The sequence below is a fragment of the Falco peregrinus genome, chromosome 1 (genome assembly GCF_023634155.1).
Source record: "Falco peregrinus isolate bFalPer1 chromosome 1, bFalPer1.pri, whole genome shotgun sequence".
NCBI lineage: Eukaryota > Metazoa > Chordata > Aves > Falconiformes > Falconidae > Falco > Falco peregrinus.
In genome coordinates this window covers 24,305,727-24,333,049 of record NC_073721.1, presented here as the reverse complement: position 1 = coordinate 24,333,049, position 27,323 = coordinate 24,305,727, and the positions used below count along the sequence as shown (strand labels likewise).

At 40.8% G+C, this 27,323-nt stretch overlaps 1 protein-coding gene across 8 annotated transcripts in view; it reads left to right on the top strand.

Annotated features, from left to right (window-relative positions):
- ARHGAP22 (Rho GTPase activating protein 22) overlaps positions 1-27,323 on the top strand; it is a 150,114-nt gene that overhangs the window by 63,570 nt on the left and 59,221 nt on the right. The window contains exon 1 of one of the 8 annotated variants that reach the window (XM_055793565.1): positions 23,117-23,383. The exons of the other annotated variants lie outside the window; for them this stretch is intronic. Within the exon in view, the coding sequence (XP_055649540.1) occupies positions 23,332-23,383 (52 nt within the window). The 5' untranslated portion in view covers positions 23,117-23,331. Of the gene's footprint in view, positions 1-23,116; positions 23,384-27,323 lie in introns of those variants that run through there. 8 annotated transcript variants of the gene reach the window in all.

Sequence of the window (27,323 nt, the reverse complement as noted above, 5' to 3'; positions counted from 1 at the left end):
TGTCTGGTGGAATTGCAAAGTAAAATGTGTTAGCTGAAGCATATGCAATAGGTGTTAGTGCATGTCCCTTAAAAATGGAGACTTCTAGATAAGGGCTGAAGGTGTACTGAGTAGATGGTCTGACCATAACTTTGGTGTTTTCACTTAGCTATTGTGTGTGCACTGCAAGAGCTGCCTCTCTTCTTGTCTGTTTCTTTGAGGCAAATACCTTCACTTTGGTTTATAGTAATCACTCAGTGATATGAGGACACAGAAGCATTACCCCAATACAGATGGAAGTAATCATATTCATCTTTCCAGACTCATTTAAATGTGCAGGAAGTATTCCAAAAAAGTAGACACTACTTTTGGATGGGCTTACTATCTTTAGTGCTAATCTGTATTGTTCTGGTTTGTTTGAAAGTCACTTTCAAGTAGGGAGCCTGTTTGGATTGCTTTGACTAGGGATAGACTGTTTGGGGGTTTTTAAACCCTTTAAATCCTTTTTTCCCAGGGAAGCCAAGCTCGATAACCATTATGTTCCTCTAGAACTGCTGCGAATTGAAATGAGGCACTGTTTAGGGAGAGTACATGAATTCTGTCATCCAGTGTCTACCTAGGATGGGGATAGTTGAAGGGGCAGCATGAGTTGTTTTGCACATAAAGCATCTTCAGCCCTTGGCCATACTGATAATGTTGTGAAGGACTTCCAGAGCAAAGTCAGACTGGTGCTGTGAGGTGGTGCTGGATGGTGTGCGCCAGCCTGCTCACAGTGTGCTAAGGTAGGTGGATTCCACCATTAGGGAAGAAGTGTTCTTCCTTTCACTTCTAACCGCTAATCCACTTTGCCTTCACAGCAGGATTTGTGGAAGGGGTAAAAAAAAAAAACACCAACAAATTTCAGTTCCTAGTATCTGGCCACCTAAAGTGTATGGACTGCTCTCACTTAGTAGTTTCTCTAGCTTCTTAATCAGTTATTGCATCTGGGTAATTTAAAGTGCTATGTGAGTGCTAACTCATTTTATTGATGTTATCCTAATGGACTGGCTGGATTGTGTATATGCAAATACCTGTTGTCATGATTAATTGGACAGAACTGGTAGAGCTTCACGATTGGAGGGACAGGGCTGCTGATTTCTGGCAGTGATTTTTTTTTTTTTGGTTTTGTTTTTTTGGGTTTGTTGTTGCTTTTTTCCTTTCAGCATCCATGGTGAGCAGGTGAGACTTTGATGTTGAAATCCTAGTCCTTAGCTTGTTATTGCCTTGAAAAAGTTCAAACAATTGGAGCCTATCATAGTGTTATGATCAAGATGGTTTGAATAGAATTTATTTAAAGTATTAATTGTTGAATTACAAGTTGAAGCTGTATGTGTAACCATTCTAGGGGGCAAACTTTCTTAGCAATACTTGTCAATGTGTATGCATCCTCCTTCTGCTGTGTAGTTGATAGTGGGTTTGATGGTAAATAGGACCAGCACACCATGCACCATTTGAAAAGGATGACTTTCCAGGTTTGGTCCAAATCCAGTAAGCTTTCATCAAAAGGACTCTCTCAGAACATAGATGTACCATTACTTAAGGACCCTAGTTATTGCCTACAGCCCCATTATGCTTAGCACAGATGCCAAGGAAACATGCAGTTTATAAAGTAAATAGAAAATGACTGTGTAAATAAATACAAATTTTAAAATGCTGGAGAAAAATGGAGGAATGCTTCTGCAAGCCCTAGAATACTTTATAAACTCTGCTTAGAAGTTAAGGATTTTAACCCAAGTTAGGCCAAAAAGAAGTGTCGTAGAAAAGACATGTTATGAAAGAAAAGGTTAAGTATGTCGTATATAGCAGTGAACTTTTTACCTCAGTATCCAAAACTGACTAGAAGCTCTAGATCAAACTGGTTAAGCTAATCAAAGGATATAAAAATTATGCTAATGGCTAGATCTAGTAAGTCCAGAGTGACAAATTAGGAAATCTTTATATGACAATGAAAGAAGGGCTCTGCCCTGAGATACACTGTTCCTGTGGTGTTAAATTACTGTTTCCACTGAGGTTCCCTCCTGCACTGGTTTAAAATCATTCTAGGTTTCAACTATTACTTGTAACAGACTGGTCACCTCTTGGTTCATATGCATGTTAGACAGGACATGTGCAAATGTTCAGGTGCTGCTTGCTTACTACATTGGGAGTCAGCAGCTGCAGCAGTACAGCTCTTCCTAGCGTTGTGCTGGGCTTGTTTTCTGCATCCTTAAGGATAGTTCTTACCTTTATGTATGACCTAAACCTTCCCAGATGATCTCTCCTGACTGCCTGGGCTTGCTATTTCTGACCTTAGAGTAACATCAAGGTGTTTAAATTGCACGATTCTCATGCTGTTTGCTTGTATTGAAGTTTTCCTGTACAGTGAGAGAATATAAGATCTACTACTGAAATGACATTCCAGTCTTATGGGGAAATACCTAAATTAAGTTTGAATATTTAGTGTCTAATCATTAAATAAGGGAAGGAAAGCATGAAGTAGTTACGCCTGTAGTATTCTTTGCTTATCTGCTTTATTCAAGTCTTTCAGCAAACTTTCATGATTAAATCAAAATTCTGTATCTAGCTAATGGTCCTCATTGGGTTATTTACATTGGATTGCTTCCTTTTACTTTGTTACTCATTTGAAAAAAACATTTTAAGGAGATTGTATGTTGTAACACAGCTTTTTAGAAGGAAAAGTCCACACATAGCCTACAGCCTGTATAAACTGGACAATAGAATAAAATTGTTGTCATTAGAAGGATCATGTTGGTTTGTTCTTGAGTATAAGAATGTTATACACTAAGTCTAGGCTACATCTGGGGGAGAAATTTTATTTTCAGTCATTTGGCCTGACTCAACCATCTGTAGACTGTTTAAAGCTGCAGTCATGTAAAGATACGTCTGTCCCTGCAGCGACACCGCTGTTTCCTAATCCCAGTTCTCAAGGGCAAGTTGGATTAGCTCGAACAGTAAATGTATCTAATTGAGGTGAGTTGACATTGGAGGTAGCTAATACAAAACAGGGTTGGAAACAGAGAAGATGTAATTTAAACTTTGAGAAGACAAACTAATTCGTTTTTAGAAATGTGTGTCATGAAAGACCATTATTATGGGTGTTCACGTGCCATTGTTCTTAAAATCCCATTCTCTGAGACTTCATGGATGCTGAGGCTGGATTTGGTTCACAGATCCTCGTTTTTAACTGCTTGGTAACAGAGTAAGCAGGACTGACAGTTGTACTATGGTCTGTTCTCTGCAGCTGTGTGTAGAGAGTGGCCTTTGGTCCCTCCGTTTCCCACCTTCCTAACATCTTTATTCATCTGCTGCTGGTTTTCTGTATCGACACATCTCATTCCTGCTAAAGAGATGAAAACTTGGAAGAGAATGAACTTTACAGGATAGCGAGTACTGTTTACAACACTGTCATGATGGGGCAAATATGAATATCAAAGGAGGTGGTTTAAAACCATAGCTATAAAGAAAAGAGGTGATGTGGTAGGATCTCAGATTTCTGGTATCAGCACTTCAGTTGAAGCAAGTGTTACTATTACAAATGAAAAGGTAGTAGAGAGCCTCTGTTCTGTTTCGCGACAGCTTTTCTTTTTTTTTTTTCTTTCTGTGTTGACTCAACAGTGTGTGCCAGCTAATGCAGAAAGTTGTTTATTGCATGTATTGAAAGTTTTGCTTATTTTTGAAGTAAAAAAGTGGGTGTCTTTTGCCACAAGAGGGAGAGCATGGGAAATGCCAGAGAGAGGAAAAATACAGTCACAGTTCTGGTCATGTCTTCTTTTTAGGCCCCACAAAGGGATAGGGAGATTTTTGGAGCTGAATATCATTATGCCCATACTTACTGGAAAGCATAGATGCTTTAGATGGTCAAAGTCTAGTTAAGCCTTGCCTAATCAGTTTCCTAGTGGTTCTTGCATGAATTATGATCATATCTCAGCTTTAGATGTACATCACAAAGATGTTATGAATCAAACTTGCAGACTAATTTATTCAGTGAGTCAGTCATAGTGCTGGAGTCAAGGCTTGGAGCCCAGGGAAGAAAAAATGTCAATGGTTAGAACTCATCATTGCCTGAGTCTGGTTGGCACTCTATTACTAAACCCATTTAACTAAATGGATATTGATTTTTAGTTAATTCACTGTCCAGCCAAGTCATGCTGATACACTTTTAATGTACTTTGACTTTAGTTATGCTGAAGGACTACATCTATTTGATTGCATTGGGTTTTATGTCAATTTAGTTAAATCTATGTAAAAGTGAATATTGACAAGCTCTAAGTGTTTCATAATGGGATATTGCATTCTAAGCTTGCTCTCCTATCAGTTCAGGTTTTATCTCATCTTCAGCTTTTCACCTGGTCTTTGGTGATAACATTTTCCAGGTCTATTTTTATTTTATAAAATCCACCACGAGTGACTGAATATTAATACAATACGAATCAGCACTTTCAAGTCAAGAAATAGGTAGCCTAAAGCTGCCTTTTGTTTTGCTTTCTTCTTCTTGCTGCAGATGTGCTGTTATAATAGACATCTCAATCAGTTATCTTGTCTCATAGCATTCTTTTTTTTCTTTGATAGTAAGTTTAACAGAGATACTTTCCGATCCCTTAGTATTGTGATTAACTTGTAGTCCATGAAAGGCATCTGCAAAAGTTAATTGCACAGGCTGCTCAGTTCATCTGAGGTGGGTGGAATAAAGCAGCAAGTAGACCTGCTGGGAATGTGTATATTTTTGTGTGGCAGGTTCATGTTGTGGATGGTGGATGGTGCGTGACGCAAAACAGCAATAGGAATTCCTTCTCCTTGATGCCTGTTGTGTGACTGTGAACATGCTGCTCCCTTTGTCTGCCTGCAATTCCCTGCCTGCCTGTTCTCTAGTCTGTTATGATGATAAACTCTGCAGGGCATGGACCATCTCTTGTTTGGTCTAAAAAAAGCCGTGCACATCCTCATTAGCTACCACTCCCTCCTTAGACTATTTTTAGTTGTTTGTCTCAACCAGTTGTTACTTCTATCTTGTAGACAGTGGAAAGTGCCAGCCACATGTTTAGACAGCACCTAGAACTTTGCAGCCCAGACTTAGTGAACATCTTTAGTCACTACTGTGACTATTTCCACAGCTTTATATTGTACAGTGGTATGACACAGCGAAGTTCTGATATAGCCAAAATTTTAACTGTGGCATTTGTGTCAGCTGTTTCAGTGGTGGGGTAATCAGCCATCTCTCAGTGCATCTCAGGCATTGAGTTCATAAACTAAGTTGAGAGAGGCAAAATTTGAGGTATAATCTGAGAGGGCAAATTGCACAGTAACAGTGGTATGTAAATAAGCAAGCTGAATTCAGTTGTTTCCTGAAAACTGGGGGTGGGTGGGTGAAAAAATCCACTTTCTTTAGCCAAAGTAAAATCTTCATGGTTTAGGCAGGCATATTAATTTAGGACACTTCATTTGGTATTTATAATTTTTTAAAACTGTCAGGACAGCCTGAGGTTTCAAAAAAATTAATCCTGGGAGGCCGAGCATACACCACACAGGCCAGAACATTCCCCTCCTGCCCTGTTTGTTGGTGGTTCTTCAGATGTGGGCAGGAAGTGGGTTGAGGACTGGAGGGATTATTTTGGTAGTCCTGTCCTTGCTGTGCTCCTACCCGGAGGCTCCATAGACTTTTCCCAGCATGTGAACAAAATAAATCTTTCGGGTGAATAAAATTCCAACAGCTGCTATGCATGCAGTGAGGACACATCTGGTGATGTGTTGGAAAGTGCAGGGAACACCTGTATTTTCTTCTATATGTGCACATCACATCACAAGATGTCACCTGTCCCTATTGTGTGACACCTACCGTTCATGTGACAGATCTCTAATGACATGATCAGGGTGGGGTACAATGCTCAAGGGCCTCTAGAAGAGGTGATTTTTCCCATACTAGGTGAGTGGTTGAGCACCACTGAGTTAGTATGTGTTGTGTTTTGGTTTTACATCAGGCAGAGGGACACTGTGAACCTCAGGTAGTTCCCATGCTAAACAACTGAGCAGACAGCAGACCACAGTGACTCCTGGCTGCTGCCCTTGCCTCTCCAATGCATACCATATGCTTGCCACTCTAGTGCCACAAACTGAACTTCATGGTGGAGTTAGTTTTGTGATGTATGAGGCATGTGAATAAGGAAAATGGTGTCACGGCCTCAAGATGTTTGAGACACAGCCTATGCTTTATAAGCTGAAGTCTGTAATATTCATCTGTTTGAATTATGAATGTCTACTCCAAATAGACATGCTATTTTTTTTTTTTATTTCATGTGGAAACAGCTGCCCATTTTTATGTGAGCTTATGGGAAAATCCAGTATTTGTCCAATTAGAAATAATTCTGAAACTGGTCAGATAGCTATGCCTGTTCAAAGGGCAGCCTGGCAGCCGAAGCAGTAGCAAGGGATTGTGCCAAAGACCATGAAGAGTTCCATCTGTGAGCAAATGTGAGAGAGCAGCCTCTGGGTACCCAACCACTGCCCCCTCTCAGCTATCTTTTCTTTCACAGCTGTGGGAATGTTTAAAAATTATGAACGGCTGGGGAGAAGGGGAAAAAAGATCACAGTGACTTTCAAATCTCTGGCTGAAAGCCAGATGTGTTGTTGCAAGCAGAGATTCAGCATTGCAACTTCAGCCATGAGACAGATTCAGAAATGACTGGGATTTATTTTTAAAGTGTACTTAATTCTAAGTTTCTTTCTTGGAATGTGAAGCTCTTGTTGGCATGCTGAGGCCAGCCTGCACTTTCTCAGTCTCCTGGCCCTGACCTGGTCTGTCACTTTCATTCCTCTCAGCTGTTATTAATAGAGATCACTTAGTTAATTTTTCCTTCACTCTCTTTCAGCTATTTCCACCCCACTTTCAGTGCTTGAGGAACTTGACCTAGCTGAGATGGAAGCTTGGGTGGATAGAGGGGTTAGGTTGCTGTCTCCAGGAGATGTTTACCTGTCAGATTCTGATCCCATTGCTGCCACCGCATCACTGGGGAGCTTTTAGGGACTTGCTTGCAACAACTGTGGTTAGTGAATGAGATGACACAAGTTGGCCTTCCTTAGGTATCAATTTGAAATGCTTATGCCACATAACCGCTGCTCTTTTCAGTGCAGGTATCCCTTTGGGTGTTAGAGTTGGGAGCAGGGGATATCCAAGGCATGTGAACTGTCATTGCTAGGATTTCTCTCTGTGCATCCAAAGAGTGTCTAGGTTTAGCTTGTCATCAAAAAGAATGTTATCATCAGAGCTGGATTAAGGGAAAGAATTACAGAGAATGAAGTTACTCAGTGGTCTTCTGCAAGTTCAGATAATTGTGTTAAAACAATGTGGTAGGCATTTGTAACTTTATTTTAAAATGTTATTTTCCACATCTCTTTAAATGGGTGGGAATTGTATGGGTGATTTTCACCTAGAAGGGACAAATTACTGCTGCTGGTGAGGCTCTATAAATAACCTTAAAAGTCTAGCCCAAGAAACATGGAAGGGCCTGAGACTTAAGGTGCAGACCTGTTGTGGACTATCCATGACATGCTTCCTGCTCATGCTTCCTGCTGAGAGGTATTTTGATGCCCTGCATTGCAAGCTCCTAAAGCAGACCATGCAGATTAACAGAGGCAGCCTTGTTACTTCTTGTCTATCCACAACTCCTCTGCTGGGCTGTTCTGTTTGAGAGATCTTCTGTGCCAATTTAGGATTGCCACACCTATGGGAATGGAAAGTTTTGTCAGGTTTGCCAGCTAGCATGGAAAGTATCTGAGCACTGAAGAGACATTAGGATAAAAGAATGTATGTACTTCTGAAAAAAACCCTAATATTTGTCCACCTATATTTTATATAGTTTCTAAGAAGATCCAGATGTTTCCTGCTATTTGTGACTTAATGAGGAATTCAGTTTTGGTGCTATTTGGGCAGAAATGTTAATTGTCTCATTAGCTTCTGTGATGGTGATGGCCTGTGGGCCATCATCCATCCAGACAGTAAGTAGCATGTGTTTACCCCTCACCTATATATGTAATAATTTGCATCTCTTAGAAGGACCACTCCTTCCCAGCTCGATGGAGTACAGTGTTCAACACAGCTCTTAAAACTGAAACAGATGCCAATTTTTTTAACTCTGTGTAGAAACAGATATTTTATATAAACGTGAGAAAGATGAGAGGAATTAGCTGTAAGGGTATTTGAGATTAGACATAATGGCAGCCAGATAAGTCTGGGGGTACACACTGTTAAAGACAATTTTGAGGGACAGAGAAATTTAAAAAACCTCATTCAACGAAGCTATAGACATCAGTAGTCAATTATTTGATCTTCATTGTGTTCCCTACCATACAAGATTGTTGGGAAAGCAGAATCCAGTTGCAAGCAGTGAGGTGTGTAGATGGGGTAAGGCTGCTAGAATATGAGACCAGAGTAGATCTAATGTCAAACCAGGAGTGAGGAGGTGAGTCAGTCTCTTTAACTGTGACTCAAGAGACAATCTTGCTTTTACAACGAAACCCAGATTTATTTGTTTGTACCACACTGATTTGTTAATATTGTAGGAATTGAGCCTTTGAGGTTCATTTTTGTCATGAACATGCAAGTGGCGCATGTTGTTGTAATGAACGGGTTTAATAAAGTTGATTAGGAAGTGTGTGTGCCTCACTGCTAATAACACCAATCCAGCTGGAGAGGCTACAGAGACAGCAACTGCTTCTAGCTTCTAGCTAGGGCTCCCTGCAGGCAGGGAGTAGATGGGAGGTAAGTGAAAACAGGGAGCTGGGAGAAAAGATGGATTCCACATTGAATCATTACTGTTCTGTTTTGTTGTTTTCCCATGTAAGCCCAAAATTCCACTCCAGTTGCTTATGGTGGGAGACATCTTGCAGGAACGAAAGGTCCTAGCAGGCTCATGAAAAAGTCAGCTAGCTCTTTCTCCTTGCAGTTTGGGCCTTTGGTACTCCAAGTGGTTGGCTTTCAGACCACTTTGGATTTTTTTCCTGACTTACTGTTAGCAGTATCGCCCTGTGATGTTTTCACCTCCCATCTGATAAGTTCTGCACCACCTGCATTTTTTCAGCTTACTTTCTTGTCTTGAAGCCATGGAGTGCTGTAGGGAAAATGCTTCAGACAGACATGATATGCTATTCAGAATGAGGGTCGACCTGATTTGTTCCTATTGTATATTCTCCAAGGTTTGAGGTTCTCTGGGTTATTTCTGGGTAGTATTGCAGATGTTAATGCTGAGCTGCAGTTATCAGATCCCATTGCAGAAAATGCTGTCTGGTAATACAAATAGGTAGATTTATAGAAAATCTCAGAGAAATGTGAAGCAGCATTAAGGAATGTGTGCCAATACAGGACAGAAAGGTGACAACTCCAGAACTGCCTGCCTGGTTGAACAGCAACTCGGCACACTTGAAAACAGCAGTTTATTAAAAACCTATATGGTATATGTGCAGGAACAAGGGGTAAAATTGGTTCTGAGTCACACGTGTAGTTCTGATAGCCTTGCCAAACTGTTTGTTAGCCAACATATAGGCTGTATAGTAACAGAACAGTCAGTAACAATTTTACTGCAACCCTGCATTTTCATAGGTAGATCTGCAATCCTAGTCACCTAGTAATTTTGTTAAAAACTAAAAATTTTACAAAAGTCTGCTTTTCACAGAAATTAGGCTTTTCACAAGTAAAATTTTCTTTCAGTAAAATCATTTAATTCAGATGAGAGTGGCAGGGATTGTCCTGGCCATGAGGCTGGGAAGGTGTTCATCTCGCCATAGAGCGGGTAACTGTATGACAACATGTAAGTTTACAGAGCCATGTAGTGTATTGGAAGAAGATTGATGATGTGAGGTCTCTTATTTTGCAGCCCAAACTGTGCTTTCTTTGCTGCTTTTATTGCACACAAATTCCTTTGTGATTAGCCATTCCCTGTCATCTCTCATTGTTGCCAAGATTTATTTTTCCATAACGTACATATTGTTTTTACATAATACACTTTTTTTAGTCTCCTGTGGTTATTTCTTTGTAACCTATCTAGGGTTCTTTGCTCTATTTCTGTCACTGCAGTTTGCAACACTTTTTACTACCTTCACATGCTCTCACACTTTTCTGCTCTCAGATCTTTATGAAGATAGTATCTGAACACTAAATAAAACATTACAAGAAGTGTTCTCTAGGAAGAGAGAAAAGTTAGATGTCTCTGAATGGAGTAGATCTTGATGCAAACAAAACTCTAGATACAAGACTTGAAGCACAGCTGAGACTAGAGCCTTATACTGTGTGTATTTTGGTAAGACATTTAACATGTACTTAAGACTGTCTGAGGTTCTTTCAAGAATTTAACGTGATTTTAGAGCTGTTAGTACCAAAGATATAGATATGTAATACAAAGTATTGTTCTAAAATAAATTCATTTTGGTGTTTCAAATTTATTTTTTAAAAAAGGAGAGAGGAAAAAAAAAAAAAAAAGACACCCCTCCAGGCTGTAAACCAGCTTTATTTCAACTGAGATATGGTCTGCTTATATAAATATGGTCTGCTTATATCATTCCAATTTTATGTTGGATTAGGTATCTCTTCCTCTGCAGCTGGCATAAAGCTGATGTAAACTCTCTATTGTGTGCTTTCACTAACTTGACAGAAACATGATTGTGTCCATGCCTGATCTAGCTCAGTCATGCCTTATTAAGTGATCTGGTAGCTTAGAGCCAGCATTAATTATTGTGGAACCTCTGCCATGTTAGGCAAGACAGTTAATATATTTGTCATCTTCACCATTTTGCCTATGGGGAGCTATGGCACTTTCAGTTCAGAGCAGAACTGGACACCTCTCTGAGCTTCTTACTCTGCTGCTAGCTATTGCATATCCCTTCTCAAGTTTAGTACGCTGCATGCTATGATAATGCTTTTTTGAGGAGCCCTTCTGAGTTCTGGGTACCTCTGGCAGTGTTTGTGTTCCAGACAGCTTGAGTTACTGCACTAAGGAATTCAGGAGCCATGTGATATGGCACTGTAATGAAATCCAAGCATGTTGCCCCTGCTGCACTTAGTGCTTGTTTTACAGTCTCATTGTAGCAAACTAGTCCTTTTTGCCTGGAAAACTTTGCCCTTTATAAACCAACACTGTCTCTGAAACCCATCATTTGCCATCTTCCTGTTGATTAGTGATTAGTTCTCTTCCTATTACAATTTTTGCTTGGAGGAGAGGTCTGTCTTAGGCCAGTAATTACATGACTTATTCCTCTTTTTATGTCTGTTTGTAAAATATAGATTATGATACCATTAAGGTGTACAGTTAGCTGGAAATTTTGCACTTAATGGTAATGTAAGCTTGATCCCAGTGTTCAAAGGGACTGTCAGCCCCTGGTTCGCCTTTAAAGTAGAGTTAGTGCCAGGTATAGAACACAGTTTGGTGTCCACCGAGTAAACCCGCTGTCATGTCTGCAAGGTCATTACAGAAAAATTAGGAAGCCTAATTATTAGAAGTATTGTGTAAGGTCCTGTACGTCCGATCAGCAATCTCAGCTTTGTTTTGTCAGATCCTAGATGGAGTGGGCTAAATCCCAGGTAGATCTCCCAGAGTTTCCAGACTGGGAATTAGCCACTGGCCTTAAGGAGTCAGTCTCTGGGAAGGGCTGTAAAGTGCTGAGGAAAAAGGTAGTGCTTTAGAGGACAGCAGGAAAGACCTGAAAGCTAGCTCAGATCAAGTGGCAAGTGAGAAGGCTCTGTCTCCTGCTCACATTACCATCTCAGAAGGATCAGTTGCAGAGATGCTCTCCCTTCCACAAGTCCCCTCCCTAGGCAACTCAGTCAGACCCTTAGCAGAATTCACTTGATTCTTTTCCACCAGGACAGAAGAACTTGGGCAGCCATGAGGAACAGATTGGGGTGGTGAATCCATCATCGACAAGGCAGCCCTTACTGCCTGGGGTGTGACCTGGCCAGTCTGCAAGAGACAGACGACCCTGTGCAAAACAGTTGTCTTCTGACAAAGTTACAGGCAACTGAAGGAGTCTTACAGTGGATAATGCTGGGCAGCCATAACAGGAAGCAATGTTCCCAGTCTGGCAATACAAACCACTGCATTTAAGCAAGGATTGAACACATGGAAGTCAGGCAATGTCAGTTTTTAACCCCACTTCTCTTGCTCAGTGGTTTGCCATGATATGGCTGCTTAAGCTTACTGGTCTGATCCAGAGCAATGTTGTTGCCTGCTCCTATTGTGGCAGTGCTGTGAACAGTTTTAAGAAAGGTGGATGCAGCTGAGCAGCGGCTTCTGTAATGGCTCCTTGACCATCCATAGTGGATAGACGGTGTGCGACATCTGTTGTGTGCTGTCTGTTGCTGTACAGTGAGGATCCTATTCATTGTACATCAAAGGAAAGGTTTGAAGTATTGTCAGCTAATGTACTGCTCACTGTTACGCTAATTAGCGTATCAAAAAGATCTAAGGAGACAAGATGACTCCAGAAAGTGTTCTCACTGTTTGGCTGAAGCAACCTGCTCAGAGCTCCTGAAAACAACCACCTGTGGATCAAAGCCATGAGTGCTAGGACTGAAAATGCAGACGTCCTAGTGCTGTACTCTGAAAATATGCTGTATGCGTATACTGCAGGAATGGGGGGAAAAAAACAAAGCAAAAAGTCTAGATGAAGATTAAATATCTTGTTTCTCTTTTCCACCTCAACACTAGCAAGATGCTGGTATCCTGAGGAAGATCATCAAACACTGCTAGGCAATTCCAGAGTCTGAAATGCAAGAATAAGCTGCTATTAATGTTATTCCTCTTTTTGCCAATTTTTATTGAGAGTCTAGCTTCTCCATTAAGATCGTCATCACTGTAATGTTGATATTAAATATCAGAAGTTTTTCCTACATTCATTGTTCACCTTGGGGGCTGTTTTGGTTCCACTTTCACTCACCCCCTGTCCTGTGCATACAACTAAATGAGAAAATGTAAAATCTGGAAGTAGTTTGTAAAAAATTAAAGCAAAACCTGACATTTAGGAGACCACACTGTAGAGGAAAGTTACCTGAATGAGTTTCTGATGCTGCCCTGCACGCTTTTCACAGGTATGGTGCTCAACAGAGGAAAGCTGATATAGCACTGCTGACTTGAGTATAACACCACTACCTGGAAAGCTGAGCTTGTAGTGGCTGCCTCTTTCATCTGCAAATTTACAATCAGTCCTGGGTTTTGTGCCTCAAGCCTCAACCAAGTCCCATAGTAGCGTGTCTGTTCTGTGATACAACAGGATATGGCTGGAGATTCATTAACATCTTTGCATCCATTTCAAAATTAGGGAAAATACCTTCAGTTATGCAATTAGAGAGGCTTGCTTTCTGGCAATGGCTTCAGAAACCCATTTCCTAGGGTCATCTGTCCATTTTTATTCAACAAAGATATGCCTTCCTCTAAAATAGATTTAGGACTTTGATCATATTCTTGATCTCCCCTACCCTATTGCAACAACCCCCAAAAGTTGCATACCCAAATTAAGAGCAGTAGGAATAGTTTCGGGTATATGGATGGCTTCTATGCGGGAAGAAATTGCCTGGATCATGAGAAGAGATGATTGAGAGGTGGGTATGATAGAATTGGATAGAAGTCTAAACACTATGGGCAAAACAAAAAGGGAATAATTAATTATTCAGGAGTATTCATAACACAGCAGCTAGGATCGCTTAAATTATCAGAATTCCTGTTTTCAAAACGAGCAAAGGGAATTATTTGTCTTGAGAGTTAACAATTAAATTGCAACTCTCATTACCACAGTTTATTATGGGAGCCAAAACCTAATGACTTCAGAATGGGATTGGACGCTTATGGGATAACAGCTACCAACAGAGGGCTAACAAGTCTGTTGGTAGCTGTTACGTACAGCTGTAGCGTACAGCTTTATATATACTATATACCAGCAAAAAAACCTCCATTCTGTACTTGTAATTTTTTCTGTGCTTTCTCCCTATAGACCAACTCATCTGACTGAACATGGCTATTCTTCTGTTTTATAGTTTTATTTCTTTGTTTCAACTTAAGTCTCAAGTTTGTATAATGTTATGAAACTTGCTTTAGCTTGCAGCGTTGCAGGGTGGATGATATACTCTGAACTTCCAGTTTGTTTACCACTGATACTGGGGGTTGGACTTGTGAATCAAGGTGATCCAGGCTGGGCCCACTTTTCCAGTATGTTAAGATTAACACATGAGATCCAACCCTCTTGAGCAAGTGCTATATCACCTAAAATGTGTGAGGCTTTTGAATGCCTGCTGCTCTGGTCCTTCATCCTGAGGCTGCATCTCCCTCCCTCCCTGCCCTGGGTCTACCTTATGTTCTTGACATAAGCCATTGATGCTTTGTTATCAAATCTAATCAATAACGATTTATCTGTCTAAATACTTGACTCTCAGTCTTTGAAGGGGTACTGTGGTAGACAAATGTCTTTTTTGACTTCTGTATTGAGCAGTAGTCCCCACTCTAAAATGGTGATTGTCATAGTGCAGCTGGTGATCTGTGTTGACAACAGGGCTAAGCGTGTTACCTGAATGTTTGTGTGGATGTGATGAGCAACAAATCATCTCTAATCTGTTAGCTGAGATATTTGTATCACCATTACTGGGTTTCAGAGTTAACATCTCAGTTCCTGGCTCTTCAGATGCTTCTGAGTGCGTATCACTATGTTGGCTTCAGGTATGTTGGGATGGGTTTTTGCCATGCAATAGGGGAGAGAAACTTGGAGTCATAATCCAATTTAAAGCAAAATAGTGGTGAATTTGCATAGTACATCAAGCCTCACATCTACTAAATTCAATATCAAAAGTGGAGAGACTACGTTTTACTCACTAGGGCCAAATGAATAGAGCAAAGTAATGCAAACTCAGAGTAGTCACACCTATGGACTATGGACCTGTGTACAGTAGAGGAGTGATGAAGATGCTGACAATCCTTATCAATGAGGTTAGTGGTATGAAATGTTTAGCTGTTGGATGTTGATAGATCAAAGCAGTTCAGAACACAGAGCGTGCAAATATCTCCTGCTCTCCATCTCATGTTCCACTGGGAAAGGAGCTGTCTGAGCCCCTGTAACAGTCAGCTGCAGGGCCTTTTCTGAACAAAGGGGAATTCTTAGGGCTTAATCTAGATACCACTGAAAAAAGTAAAATATTTTTTTTGCTGCTGTTTTGGGGGTTTTCTATTTTAATTTTTTTATTATTATTGTTATTATTACTTGCCTACTTTTTTTTTTTTTCTAGGAAAGTAATGGTCTCCAGGCAGGAAATCTGGGGAAAGATAATGGTTTGGGCTTCCTGGGGAAAATCAGAGAAATTCAAATTACTTTTCAGCAAAGCAACATCCAAAAATTCATTTTGGGTCATCCCAAGACAGTTTGCTGACTTCCAAATCAAATGCTTTTAGTTTATTTTTACACTGATTGATTTTACCCAAGCTTATCTTTTGCTGTAGATCAGCTTTTAGATTAGAAGCATGTTTATTGGGAAAAAAAAACATTAAAATACTTTAGGCAAAATGTAGTATTTTGACAGGTTTTAATTTAAGGCAAATCCATTTGGACTGAATTAAAAAACGTGTCCCAATCTCCTTGAAATACAGCTTTCATTTTTTCTGGTTCTGTAGAGATGTTTCTGTGGGTAGCAGTGTGGTTTAATTACTCTCATTGCACCACTCTGAAGCTGAATGTACGTTCTACACTCTTTACTGGGCAAGGATGAGAAGAGATGTGCTCTTTGGACAATATAGCTGCCATAGCAGACCCTCTGCCAGTGCAGTTAGGTATCAATTACCTGTCTTCACATTAGGTTTTGTTCAGTGTGAGCTACAGGATGGCAGATCTGCAGCTTTGTTAAACCAAGCTGAAAACATACAAGAGTGATACTTTAGTCTGTCTACTGATATCCCTCTGGCATCACTGGAAAAGCTCCTAGTGTAAATCTAGCCCTGGACCTCAGCTAACAGGCCTAAAGCTCTCAGCTGTGGTTATGCACAGGAAAGAAGTGGGTCCATATCCTCAGCAGAGGATGAATTAGGCTTTGCTGACAAATTAGAGCTGATTGACTTCTACCTGCTGAGAATTTGGCTCAGTGTTGTGACTGTATTTAGTTCCCCTGCTGCACCTTGAAATACAGACAGCTTTTATTTGATTGAATATGCTTGTATTCTAGTTGGGACAATTACTGTTGTAATTGCTGGTTCTAAAGAAAAGGTATTTACCAGCTGTTAGCTGCGGTAGAGAGAAAGGGACAACAGAAAGTTAAGTCAAGTCACTCCTCTGAGGGGACATCATCAAAACAGAAGGGTTCTGGCCTGAGTGCAAGACTAAAAGGTACAGGTCACAAGCAAGCAGCAGTGTTACCTATGGAAAAGGCACGTCCTTGGTTTAGAAGTCTTACAGAAGCTATATGGTTTCTGTTTCTTCACATTTGTACATGTAAGAGAAGTTCTGTCTTATTCTCTGCCCAGTAGAGGGATGTGAAAATAGAAATACTGAAGTTTAGTACCTTGGTACTTCAGCCTGATTGTAGCCTAGAATTCAGATTCAGTTTGAAGCCAGTGAATTGCTAAGGCAGATGTAACGTTCTTGAATAAACTTAACAAGATGATCAGGACTCTGTTTACTAGTGTAGCTTGCTTAGAGCAGTGCTCCTACCACCCAGGGAAACAGGAAGAAATTGTAATTAAAGGTGGCTTTGAAATTCAGTATGTGGCTGATTTGCATTTTACCATTTTATTCCTCTTTCCCTTTGTCCCTATAAAAGCCAAGGGAGGTTTTCATGGTGAAACTGACACTGCTGTGTTGTATTATGTATGCTTGAGGGACTGTGTGGTGGCAATTGTGAAATGAGACTTACTCTGGGGAGAAAAAGAAATTTTTCCCATAACTGGAGCCCAGGGGCTTTCATCCTCTTGATTACACACGTGGGGCAAGGTTGTGACTCTGTTATTAGCAGTGCTGGAAGATGCAGTGAGATACTGCACGGTGCTGGAGGGGATTGTCAGAGGATTGTACCAGTGGTTCTGGAACTGCAGGATAAAGACATGCCACAGAAGCTGTGCTGCTAGCTTATGCTGCACGTGCAGCCTTTCTGTTCAGCTCCCTTCTCTGTCTTCATTTTCATTATCCTGTTTGGGGTGGACAATACAGGTGTCTGCGCGAAACTTTTTTGCAAGTAGGACTAGGAGAAAAATTGCACATATTTCCTGATGGATATGCTGAGGATATAAGCAAAGGTTCTTCCCTGCTTTCGTAATGCTTGCAGGTTTACGGTTATTTATTCTGTCCCATTTTACCTACTGTGTCACTAAAAGCCATGCCTTGCACTCAGTTCAAGCAATAAAAAAATGTTATTGAATCACTTTGCTGTATCAGTATCTTCTAAGTACTGTAGACTTGCCACTTCGTCCTGTTCTGCTTTGTTAGTGCTATATAATATATTTCTATCCTCGTTTTGGTTTGGGTACCTACATAATTTAATTTCTTTCATGTCCAAAGTGATTTAAGAAAAATGTAACAAGGCTGTAGGGTTTCCCGTTCATAAATATGTAGGCCTGAATTCATATGCTGTGTCGCGTTATGCATGTGTTTTCACTTAAAAGCTCTGATTCTGAATACTGTGATTATTTAAAACTTGCAGGTTTCATTAATAGAAAACAAGTCTCTTACTGCTTGTGGATTTAAAATAAAGATAGCAAATAGGATCTGTAAAGGCTCAGAAGCCAGAAGATAAATAATAATGAAAAATTCACATCGCTTAGAAGCCAGTCTCCTGATTTTGGTGGGCTGACTTGAAATTTGTGAAAGCCGTCATGGTTTAAGTGAAAACCAGGACAATGCCTGGAGTGGCAATGATTCAGAAGCCAGATTGTGTGCAGGCTGGTTGACAAACAAAAGTCACTGTTACTTCAGAAACATGTAATTTGAAAATCAGTTAAGATAAAAACGCCTTCTGGAAGCTATCGGCGGACTTCATGCTACAGTGCAATCTTCTGTATCAAGTGTTTTTTCAACACATCACCCCCTTCATCTTAGGGAGTTGAGAAAGTCCTGGTAAGTAGAATAAAGAAATTCGGAGACGTAATGGAGAAATAGTATCTCTTACCCTCCCATCCCCTGCCTTGTTAAACTAGGGAGGGGAAAAAAAAAAAGTAGGGCAAATTCTGTATTCTTTATGCAGGGAAAATCCTACCAACTTCAGTTGGAGACTTGGCTGAGGGAGAAGTACAGAAGACAGGCCAAAATTTGCATTCTGTTTTTTAGGAAGTTAATATCACATGTTCACAGACTAATGTCATAGAGCTTTGCAAAGGTGGCCAGTGGAACAGTGAAAGGCCTCTTAGTGGACTTTTGGCATTTTATTCCTGCAAATTCCAGTCTTCGTGTTTTGAAAATCTTTTCTTTATTGGAATATGTTTACTTGAACGTGACGTTAGGAATACAGTCAGCAGTGCTCAAATATACCTATAGCATAGGCATACATTAAAGCCCATTCTTGCTATGGGATACATAAGCATGAAGGGTCTTAGTGTTCTGCAAATGAATCATACCTAGCTCATCAGTGAGTGCCTTGATTTAATGAAGCCATAGTATGTTAATATTAACACTGCAAAAAAAGCTGTAAAGTTACAGGCAGCCAGCTATGCTAACTAGCTACAAGCATTTAAAAGCCTGGGCATGAGCTCCTACTTGGCTACTCTGGCCATAATTAATGATGACAAGTATGTTGGAAAAATAATTATTTTGCTTACTCTTAAAGACAATTACTTGCTCCAGGCAAGTGAGGGGGTGGATTTTACGTGGCTGTAATAAGCATATGTAGATGGCATCTTCCCAGAAGAATATTGTAGCCACAGGATCTTTTTAATTGACCTGAGATTCCTTTGTTCTACAGATACAATTTATGTATGTGGTCACAGACTAGAATGACCCTAGTTGTTTTAGGGCAAGCTGAGTTCTAAACTGCTGAAAGGAAAAAAAGCTGCTTTTATCAGCCCAACTAGCAACAGATAGAAATCTATGCTGGTCAATTTTTAAATGGGTACCCTGAGTGCATGCTCTTTTCATCTGATAAAATAGAAGTCAGGGGTATGGCAGCAGGCTGGGACAAGTATTACTGCAGTCATCTGGTATCCTTCCTGTGTCAGGGCTCACATAGCACAGAAGCTTTTGCCCAGCATGTGGCTATGCCATTCTCTGACAGCCACCTGCCTGCTCATTTACCATGTTGGGCTGCAGAGTCTTGTTCCCTTCCTGTCCTGGACATGGTGGTAGCGTTATGAAGGGAGTGTCCGCTCCTCCATCACCTGCCACCCTAGAGCATCATGTTACTTGGTGGTGGAGGGCTACTGCTCCACCTCTGCTCCTCCTTCCCCACCAGCCGTTGGCATCCCCTGCATTCAAGGGCTATGAGAGCCATGTAGTCTTACCACATAGCCTGTGAACAGATGCTTTAATGATGTGGTAGAGTCTCACTGCTTTTCTCTCTGAGTTTCATGCTAACTTTGCCCAGGTGGGAAATAACAGTAGGAAGTCCTCCAAGGCTGTAATTCAGTGGAAAATTCCAACATGTGGCCACAACTAGTGGCATTTAATAGAAAGCAGCAGTTTTCATGTCTGTTGTCAGGCACTACACTGTTCCTCTAAGGTGGTGAAATCCTCTTGGGCCACAGGGAAGAGAGAGAGAAGGAGAACCAAAAAACTATATACTGATCACTTATGTACATTCAGAAAAATCTCCCTCTTATTCCCTTTCTTAATCTTGTGGTGTGTGTACAGAAGTCATGATCCCTTTCTCCAATTCCCATCTGCAAGATGGGGAAGATGATGCTGATTTCATAGTAAAGCATTTTGAAACCTGGTACTGAAACTTGTTACAGAAAATTCAGTATTGAGTCATAGGTGCTTTTTCCTGCTAACAGTAAAGATTGTGCTCTGTGCACTCCACAGTCAGTCTCTGTGGATTGGGCTCTGAAGCTGGGGGGAGGAGAAGTATCAAAAGAGGAGGGACCTGATAACTATACATTAATGTGTTTTTGGAGTGATGATAAATAACGGAAAAATATTTAGATTTCTTACAGTCCAGGTTGTATCTAGTCCTTTTTTAAAGTATTACTAAAGGAATCACACTGAAAGCTGGGTGAATGATAACATTTAAGGGTTTGGATCCAATTTAATCTATTCTTAGTGTATGTAGATTTTTGTCAGGATAGAAATTTTCACCTGATCTCTGTCTGTTTGGATAGCTGATTAAGGAAAGATAGGCCTGAACGACAGAAATATATTAGAGACTAAAGAATAAATGGTTCCCACATCATGAAGATACAAGGTTTTAGAGTTCCTAGAAGCAGGTTGTGGCAGGAGGAGGTGGGGAGTGGAAGAGAAAAAGCCTGTGTTTCATTGCCCTGGATGAGAGACACAAATGTTTGTTTGCATGAGTTCAAAGTTCTCCCTGGAAATTGCAAGTCTAACCAGGAGGGCAACCTCTGCATTTAGCTCCAAGGGCTGAGTGAGTTGGAAATGAGGCAGAATATAGGGATACTGCAGCTAAAAGCAGTAGGGTTTTGTGCAAGGTCATTAAAGGGCCAGATTTTTAGGCAGCTGGGAGGAATTACTGCATTAGTCTAAATTTGACCCTGTGTTAAACTGGCAGAGAAGGGAATTCCCTTGTGGTGCTGTGGTTTTACTGGGTATTTCTTTTTTGTTCTTAACTGTGAGCAAAAAGGCAGACTGACTTCAGCAGAAACTCCAGGCTGGTGTGTCATTGTGTGAGGGGCATGTCTGCTGGCAAAGAGAAAGCTGAAGGATAAAAGGGATGTTCCAAGGGCTGTTTGGGTATGACATCTTTTCCCATGTACCACACAACGATAGCAGGAGGAAGTGTCATGAGGTTCAGGGATGAACTTGGTTCATCATGACTCCTGAGTTTCTCCTTCAAAATAATCAGTTGATATTGTAAATTTCTGGGTGAATTAGCAGTGACGGAAAGCGTGTGCATGCATGTTAGATTAGGATCAACCACTGTTACCAGATTAAATATGGTGTAGATAGGTTTTACTAGACCAATTCCTTCCTTACTCACACATAGTGGTGTCCCCTGGTCTTCGGGAGAGACGTGTGCCAGTCTGATTGCAGATGGAACCGATTTACTAGGTACCTGCATGCAAGATTTTTCCAGCTTCTGAAGCAGATGGTATTGGGCCACCTCCAAGGGCAGGACAGTAACTAGCCTGGACCCCCATTCCAAGGTCGTGTATATTCCCCAACTCCAACCCACAGCCTGCAGTGGTTCACAGGTGGCAATTACCTGTGTCACTGAGTCACAGGGAGTCTTTTCTCACCTCTTCCCTTTCTACTGTTCCTCTCTGCTCCGTACATGCTGCAGTACCCTTTTGCTCAAAGAGGTTAACATAATTAGGTTAGTCTGAGCTTAGCTTGAAGTTTGCTATGGAAACACTTTGTGTCTGAAAGCTTGTCATCTGATTTCTAAACTATCTAATAAAAGAGCAGAGACTTGGTTGTTTGGGTGGTTTTGGTGGTTTTTTTTTTGTTTTGGTTGTTTTCGGTATGGTGGTATGGAACAATCCTATTGAACAGGATTCATAAACTGCAGGATTTATGGATACTAAACTGTGGTGAAGCTTTTCAGATGGCATGCTGAACGGATTTTCCTCAGGCATGAAATTTGGTTTTCCTAAAAAAACATGTACATATATATTTGTGCACTGACAAGTGATTCAAGAAAAGGCCCTGCTACTAGTTTTCTGCTTTGTGGAGTGCACCCCTAGTTTACACAATCTTCAATATAAAACTGTATATTCTTTTATTTTATAAGAGTAGTACTAGTTTCATTTGGATCATTTGGGGGTTTTTTTTGGGGGGTGTTGTTTGGTTTTTTTTAATTCTAGAAAGATGAATTAAAATCTGACCAGTCAAGAGGTTATTTGTTACAGGCTATAAAAGTACTCCCTTTCAGGTAACTGCTTGCTTGTATCTCAGTACAGTGATGACTTGGCAGTATCCCAGAGGCTGGAAGCAGTAAAAGCCAAGAACTGAAGCACCTGTGGAAGTGTATATCTTTGGCCTTTACACAATTTCTGGGTGGTGCACATTTTCCATGGCAAGTCCATGAGCTTGTAAAAGAGTGAGTCCTATCTAGCCATTACATGCAGGAAGACTTGAGGCATGGAGGAACCAATGTGCCCAAGACTGTGTAGTCAGATTTCTTGTATTGTCCTTTATATTCCAAGGAGCGAGGATAGACATGTTGCCTGCCCAAGGGATATGCTGCAGTTGAGTGAATTAGAGGTAGATGACTAGGAGAAGGCAGACATTAATAAATGTCATCGCCATTAAATGGGCTGTCCCAGCTTTACAGAATTAGAAAGGTCATGAAGTCAGTACCAAACCGCCCTAAGTCCTCCAGAGAGGCAGCAGAAGCAACAAGAATAAGACTGAATTTCCAGATCAGATCACCTTGGCTGAATAAAAGTGGGCTTTTTATTTTTAAGTGGGCTTTGGTCCTAAAAACGGCATGGCAGAGTGAGCAAAAATAAACAGTCATAATCATGGAGGGCAAAGCAATGAGGTTAAGCACTTGTTCTTCTTTTAGTACCTGCTGACCAAGAGCCCCAAAGATTTTTACACATACAAGTATGTTGGTATTATCCCCCATTTGAAAGATAGGGAAACTGAGGCAAACGGTAGTGGAGTGACTGGAATCAAAACCTCCTGATGAATTTCTTCAACTGCTTAACAACGCTTCCTTTTTTCCAGAAGTGCCTAAGAGGAAAATGAGGGGATAGCCCAGTAACATGACATAGGAGGTTTATAGTGATGCATTTTCCCCTCCAGACAAGAACTGGTTAATAGAATCAAATTTTTCATGTTATCCAAACGTGGTGTGTTTTTTGTGGATTTTTGTTATGTTTGGGGTTTTTTTGGTTGTTTTTTTTTTTTTTTCTCAACATATTGCTGGTTGCTGTAGCAGCTGAGTAATGCAGAAGTTCTGCCTGAAAAAATGCTTCCTCCTTATATGATACTGTACATATTGTCATGGAAATTGTCCTCATTTCCCCCGAGCACACTTTAAATAACTCGAACAGCAGTGCTAATGAGCAGAAAGATATCTGCAATCCCCACCGTGCAACTTGACATACTTTATCCCACTCTGAATTCCCTTTGCTCATCACTGAGCATTTTAAAGATCTGGTATAATAATTTGCTTTCTCTCTTTGGTCCAGTCATTTTGCTCTTAGCACTTGGTAATAAAAGGTCAGCTTTGGCTGAAACCTTAGCGTTGCAGCCATGCCATTTTTTACTGCCAAATATCTTAAGAAAAGCAAGTGCCTCCGAAAGGGTAAGTCATGATATTTTTGGTGTTCTTTAGTGTTGTCTGTTTTGCTTTAAATCACAGTAAAGGATTTATTTTGAATTAACAAGCAGTGGGAATGGATCTATTCAGACTGTCAGTCAGTTAGCACAGAGGGTTTTATTATGCTGTGTGCATTTTTGGTTCAAGATACAGTGTATGTTATTATCTTGCATTTTACATTCAGTAAAGCCGACTAAGTGAGAGAATGTTTAACCCTTTAAACATGGAGCATATGTTTTGCCCAGGGATGGAATCCCTAATGCAGAACAAAACTGCAGTAGAATGTCAGTGTGTATTTGTTTTTCCAGGTAAGTTTAGGTAGGTAGCTGAGTAATGTTCCAGTATTTTTGTTTCTTTAGTCCAAAATGAACATTTTATAAAAATCTATGCTGAAATAATAAAGTAAATAATACCAAGTAAAGGAAAAGCATATTTCCTCTTAGCACCTTTCCTATGTAGGGCTACCCGAGTGCATGATTCCATATAGGTTTTCAACTTGCTGTTGTAAGGTTTGCTTTGAGAATGGCTGCGTGCGCTTTTTGAGGAAATGTGATTGTTCTACCTCCAGGTGGGTATAAAACTCTTCATGAGAGCGGTTTGCCAGTAGTATTACTAAGATTGATAACGTAATACATTCCTAATAAAGAAACACATTACTGACTTTTTTCTTTTTCCATTCAATGTGTCTTTATTGTGACATTTGTTAATCTAGCCAGCAGTCCAGATATGGGTTTTGCATAAAGGCAAACAACAGTGATTTCATGTAGCTGCGACATGCATCAGTTTCAGGGGATCTGAGGAATCTGACTGGCTTACCCGGCTAAGTATTTTTATATACATGTATTTATTTAATATATACATTCCCCTGATTCCTTGTTTGAATAGAAATTTGTTGCTAAGGTATAGCTAGAAGGTGGATTTGTATAGATTTTCATCACAGTTTTGAAGTTGAAGAAAAGGTTTTGAAGAAATGCAAATTTGCTTTCTTTAACCTACCTTTGTGTTTACTGCTGGGTTTCTATTTTAAAAGGGGATTACACAACAAGAACTAGCAGCTGGGATGTGAGAATTGAGTTAAGTGGACCTGTAGCTGCTGGTACCAAATTTTTTGTATTTTGTCAAGCAAAGTGTGCATGCATATGTACGCAAATTTACACAATCATTCAGGAATTCTTCAGGATAGAACCATGTCAGCGAAGTTTTTATTAAAAAGGAGAAAAGGTTATAACTGAATTCTTAATTAGCTGTTGCAAAGTTCTTTTTTGGAGTTTTGTTTTGTGTGTGTACATATATATGCCACTTTACAAGGGGGCGTAGTTCAATTTGGTTTTCTCCCTCTTTTTGTCCATCTGCTGGGGTCACTGCTGACCAATGCTTCTTTCCCTTATAGCATGTGTCACAGTAAGAGTGTCTCCCTAGAGAGACACTGAGAAAAGGTGCCTGCCTTTATGTCTGCAGAAGGCATTGCAGGAGAAGGCTGATGGTACAGCCAGGAAAGGTAAGGCTATTCTGGCAGGTGCACCTGAAGGGTAAACTTGCCCAGCCTGCTATGGTAGCAAGGGGTGTGCATCCTGCTGAATACCTGCCCATTTGCTGTGAGATGTTCCCAGCCCCTCTGTGGTAAGAAGCTGTGATTGATTAGATGCACAGCAGACCCTTTAGGCTTGGAGCTGAGCTTTAGACATCCAGCATGAGTCAGTGCGACCCTCTGAAGTTCACAGTTTGAAGCTGGGGAATAGTCACTCTGCTCAGTCCTTTGCTAGTCAGCTAATCCTTGTTGCCGCCTTGCTGTAATTTGACATTCCTACCCATGTGGGCAGATGCTGTGCTGGTGTGGGAGAAGACTAAGGCTCCAGAAGCAGTAGGTGGGGGTAGAACTTGTGGCTGTGTAGGTCTAGACTCAGTGGTGCTCCATCTGTTGGGAGCCGCCACTGGTGTCACAGTGAAGTGGCTGTGACTTGCCCAGCCCTAGAGCTCAGTCTTGTGAGAAAGTCTCGCATTCGTAGGAAGGCAGTGAGGAACTGGGAGCAGTAGCTTGGTGCCCAGTCTATGCAGCCAAGAGGGGACTATGAAGTGGCCATTTTTAAAACAAAATCAACAGGGGCATAATCTGGGCCATTAAGAGATGAGTGAGGGAAGCTCAGCCAACAGTGATCAGTTGAATTTTTAGTGAGTCACTACAAACATGAAAATTGTCAGCTAGCTAACTGAACACCTCAAATAGCTTTTCCCTAAAAGCATCTTGGTCTACCAAAGTGAGTAGAGTATGTTGCCTCTCTGAGCCTGCTTCTGCCAAAATCTATCTGATCTGTGAAATCCATCTGACTGTCCAGGATACCTCCTTGTCCTGGCACGTTAGCAAGGTTGGGATCCTGCTTCCTTCCGATGCCCATTCTGCTTTGTGCTGATCTTTCTCCTCTTGCTTCCAGGACAGTCTGGGAAGGGAAGTGCCAAAGCAAGAAACACAAACCTGTGTGCCCGAGTGGGGAGTGCTGAGGTAGCTGGGCATCTCCATGAGGTGTTTAACACCATCTATCACTGGTCTTGATTTGAAGAGGCTGGACTTCTGCCAGTTTTTGAGCCACTTTCCATCCAGTTACTTGAGGCAATCCCTTCTAGCTCCCTTCCACAAAGCACTTGATATGCAGAGGTTTTTACTGTGATCTGGGTAAGGACGTCCTTCCCAGTAAGTACATGTGGTTGTTAAAAAGCATTAAATGATTACAGAATGCTCTAGGCATAGCATCAGAAGTGCAGTTGCATAAAAACTATAGCAGCCACAGGCTCCAATGGGTCTCCTTGCTGTTCTGTGTGTCTCTGAACAGGGAAGGAGCAAGCCAGCAAAAGCAGTAAGGTTTGTATATGATCTCTTTCCCACAGGTTCAGATGGCCTAGGGACAGGAGCTAGGCTGTGGGCAAGTTCATGGCCAGAAATGTTGGTCACATGGGAAAGAAAAGTCCCGGATAAACACTCCTGATTCAGCCTTGAGAGGGAACTTCTCAGATTAATGCAGGAAGTAGCCATCAGAGCTGGGAACTGAGACCTGATTCTCTGAAGTCTTATAGCCTGAAACCCCAAACAGTGCAGGGTTTTGCCTTTTAGCATTTTGGACAGAGTTTGTACCAAGTTGTAGCTGAAGCCTGTTTCTCCCAGAGTGCTCTTTATTATCACTGTGCTCAATTTTATCTTCTCTTCTCACTAGTATTCCAGGCCAGGTTATACTGCATTTTGGAGTAATTCTGTATTTGTTTTTATGGGGATAGAGAGAGCTTCCAGACAAACATGAAATGAAACAGCCAAGCTTAAGTACAATGTTCTCTCTTGTTGTACATCCTTTGATTTGCAGACTGTCATGCCTATGGAGACTTCCCACAGGTCTCATTTGGTGATCTGTCCGTAGCCTGCTCTTACCCTCTGGTAAAACCTACAGCAATGACAGATTCTGGAAAGATACAGGTTTTTAAACTTTTAAAACTTTTAAACACCATCAAACTCTTATCAGTTACATTCCACACACACCTTATATAAGGCATGAAAACAATTAAAAGCATTTATCAACTTCTGCAGCCAGTTGTTAAAACTCACTGTTCTGTCATATCGCTTTCTACAGTAAAATTTCTGGTTTCCTTTGGCCATCAGCTCAACACTGCTCTAAACTGAGCTATAAAATGTCATGCAGTCAGAATTGTCTCTGATCTAACAAGTCACTATTGATTTTTTACCTGCTCCTTGATTTCTAGTGGGTGGAAAAAAGTTTCAGCTCCAGCAAAGCCTTTTCCTCTTTAATTAAAAAAAAAAAAAATTAATAATGAATGTTTTATTACCAAGTGGTCCTTACTTTGCTGCAGCTGTAAATTTACAGGACTTCAAAGCTGGATGATTGAGGTGCAGTTTTAGTCTGTAGCCAGACAAACCAAACAATCT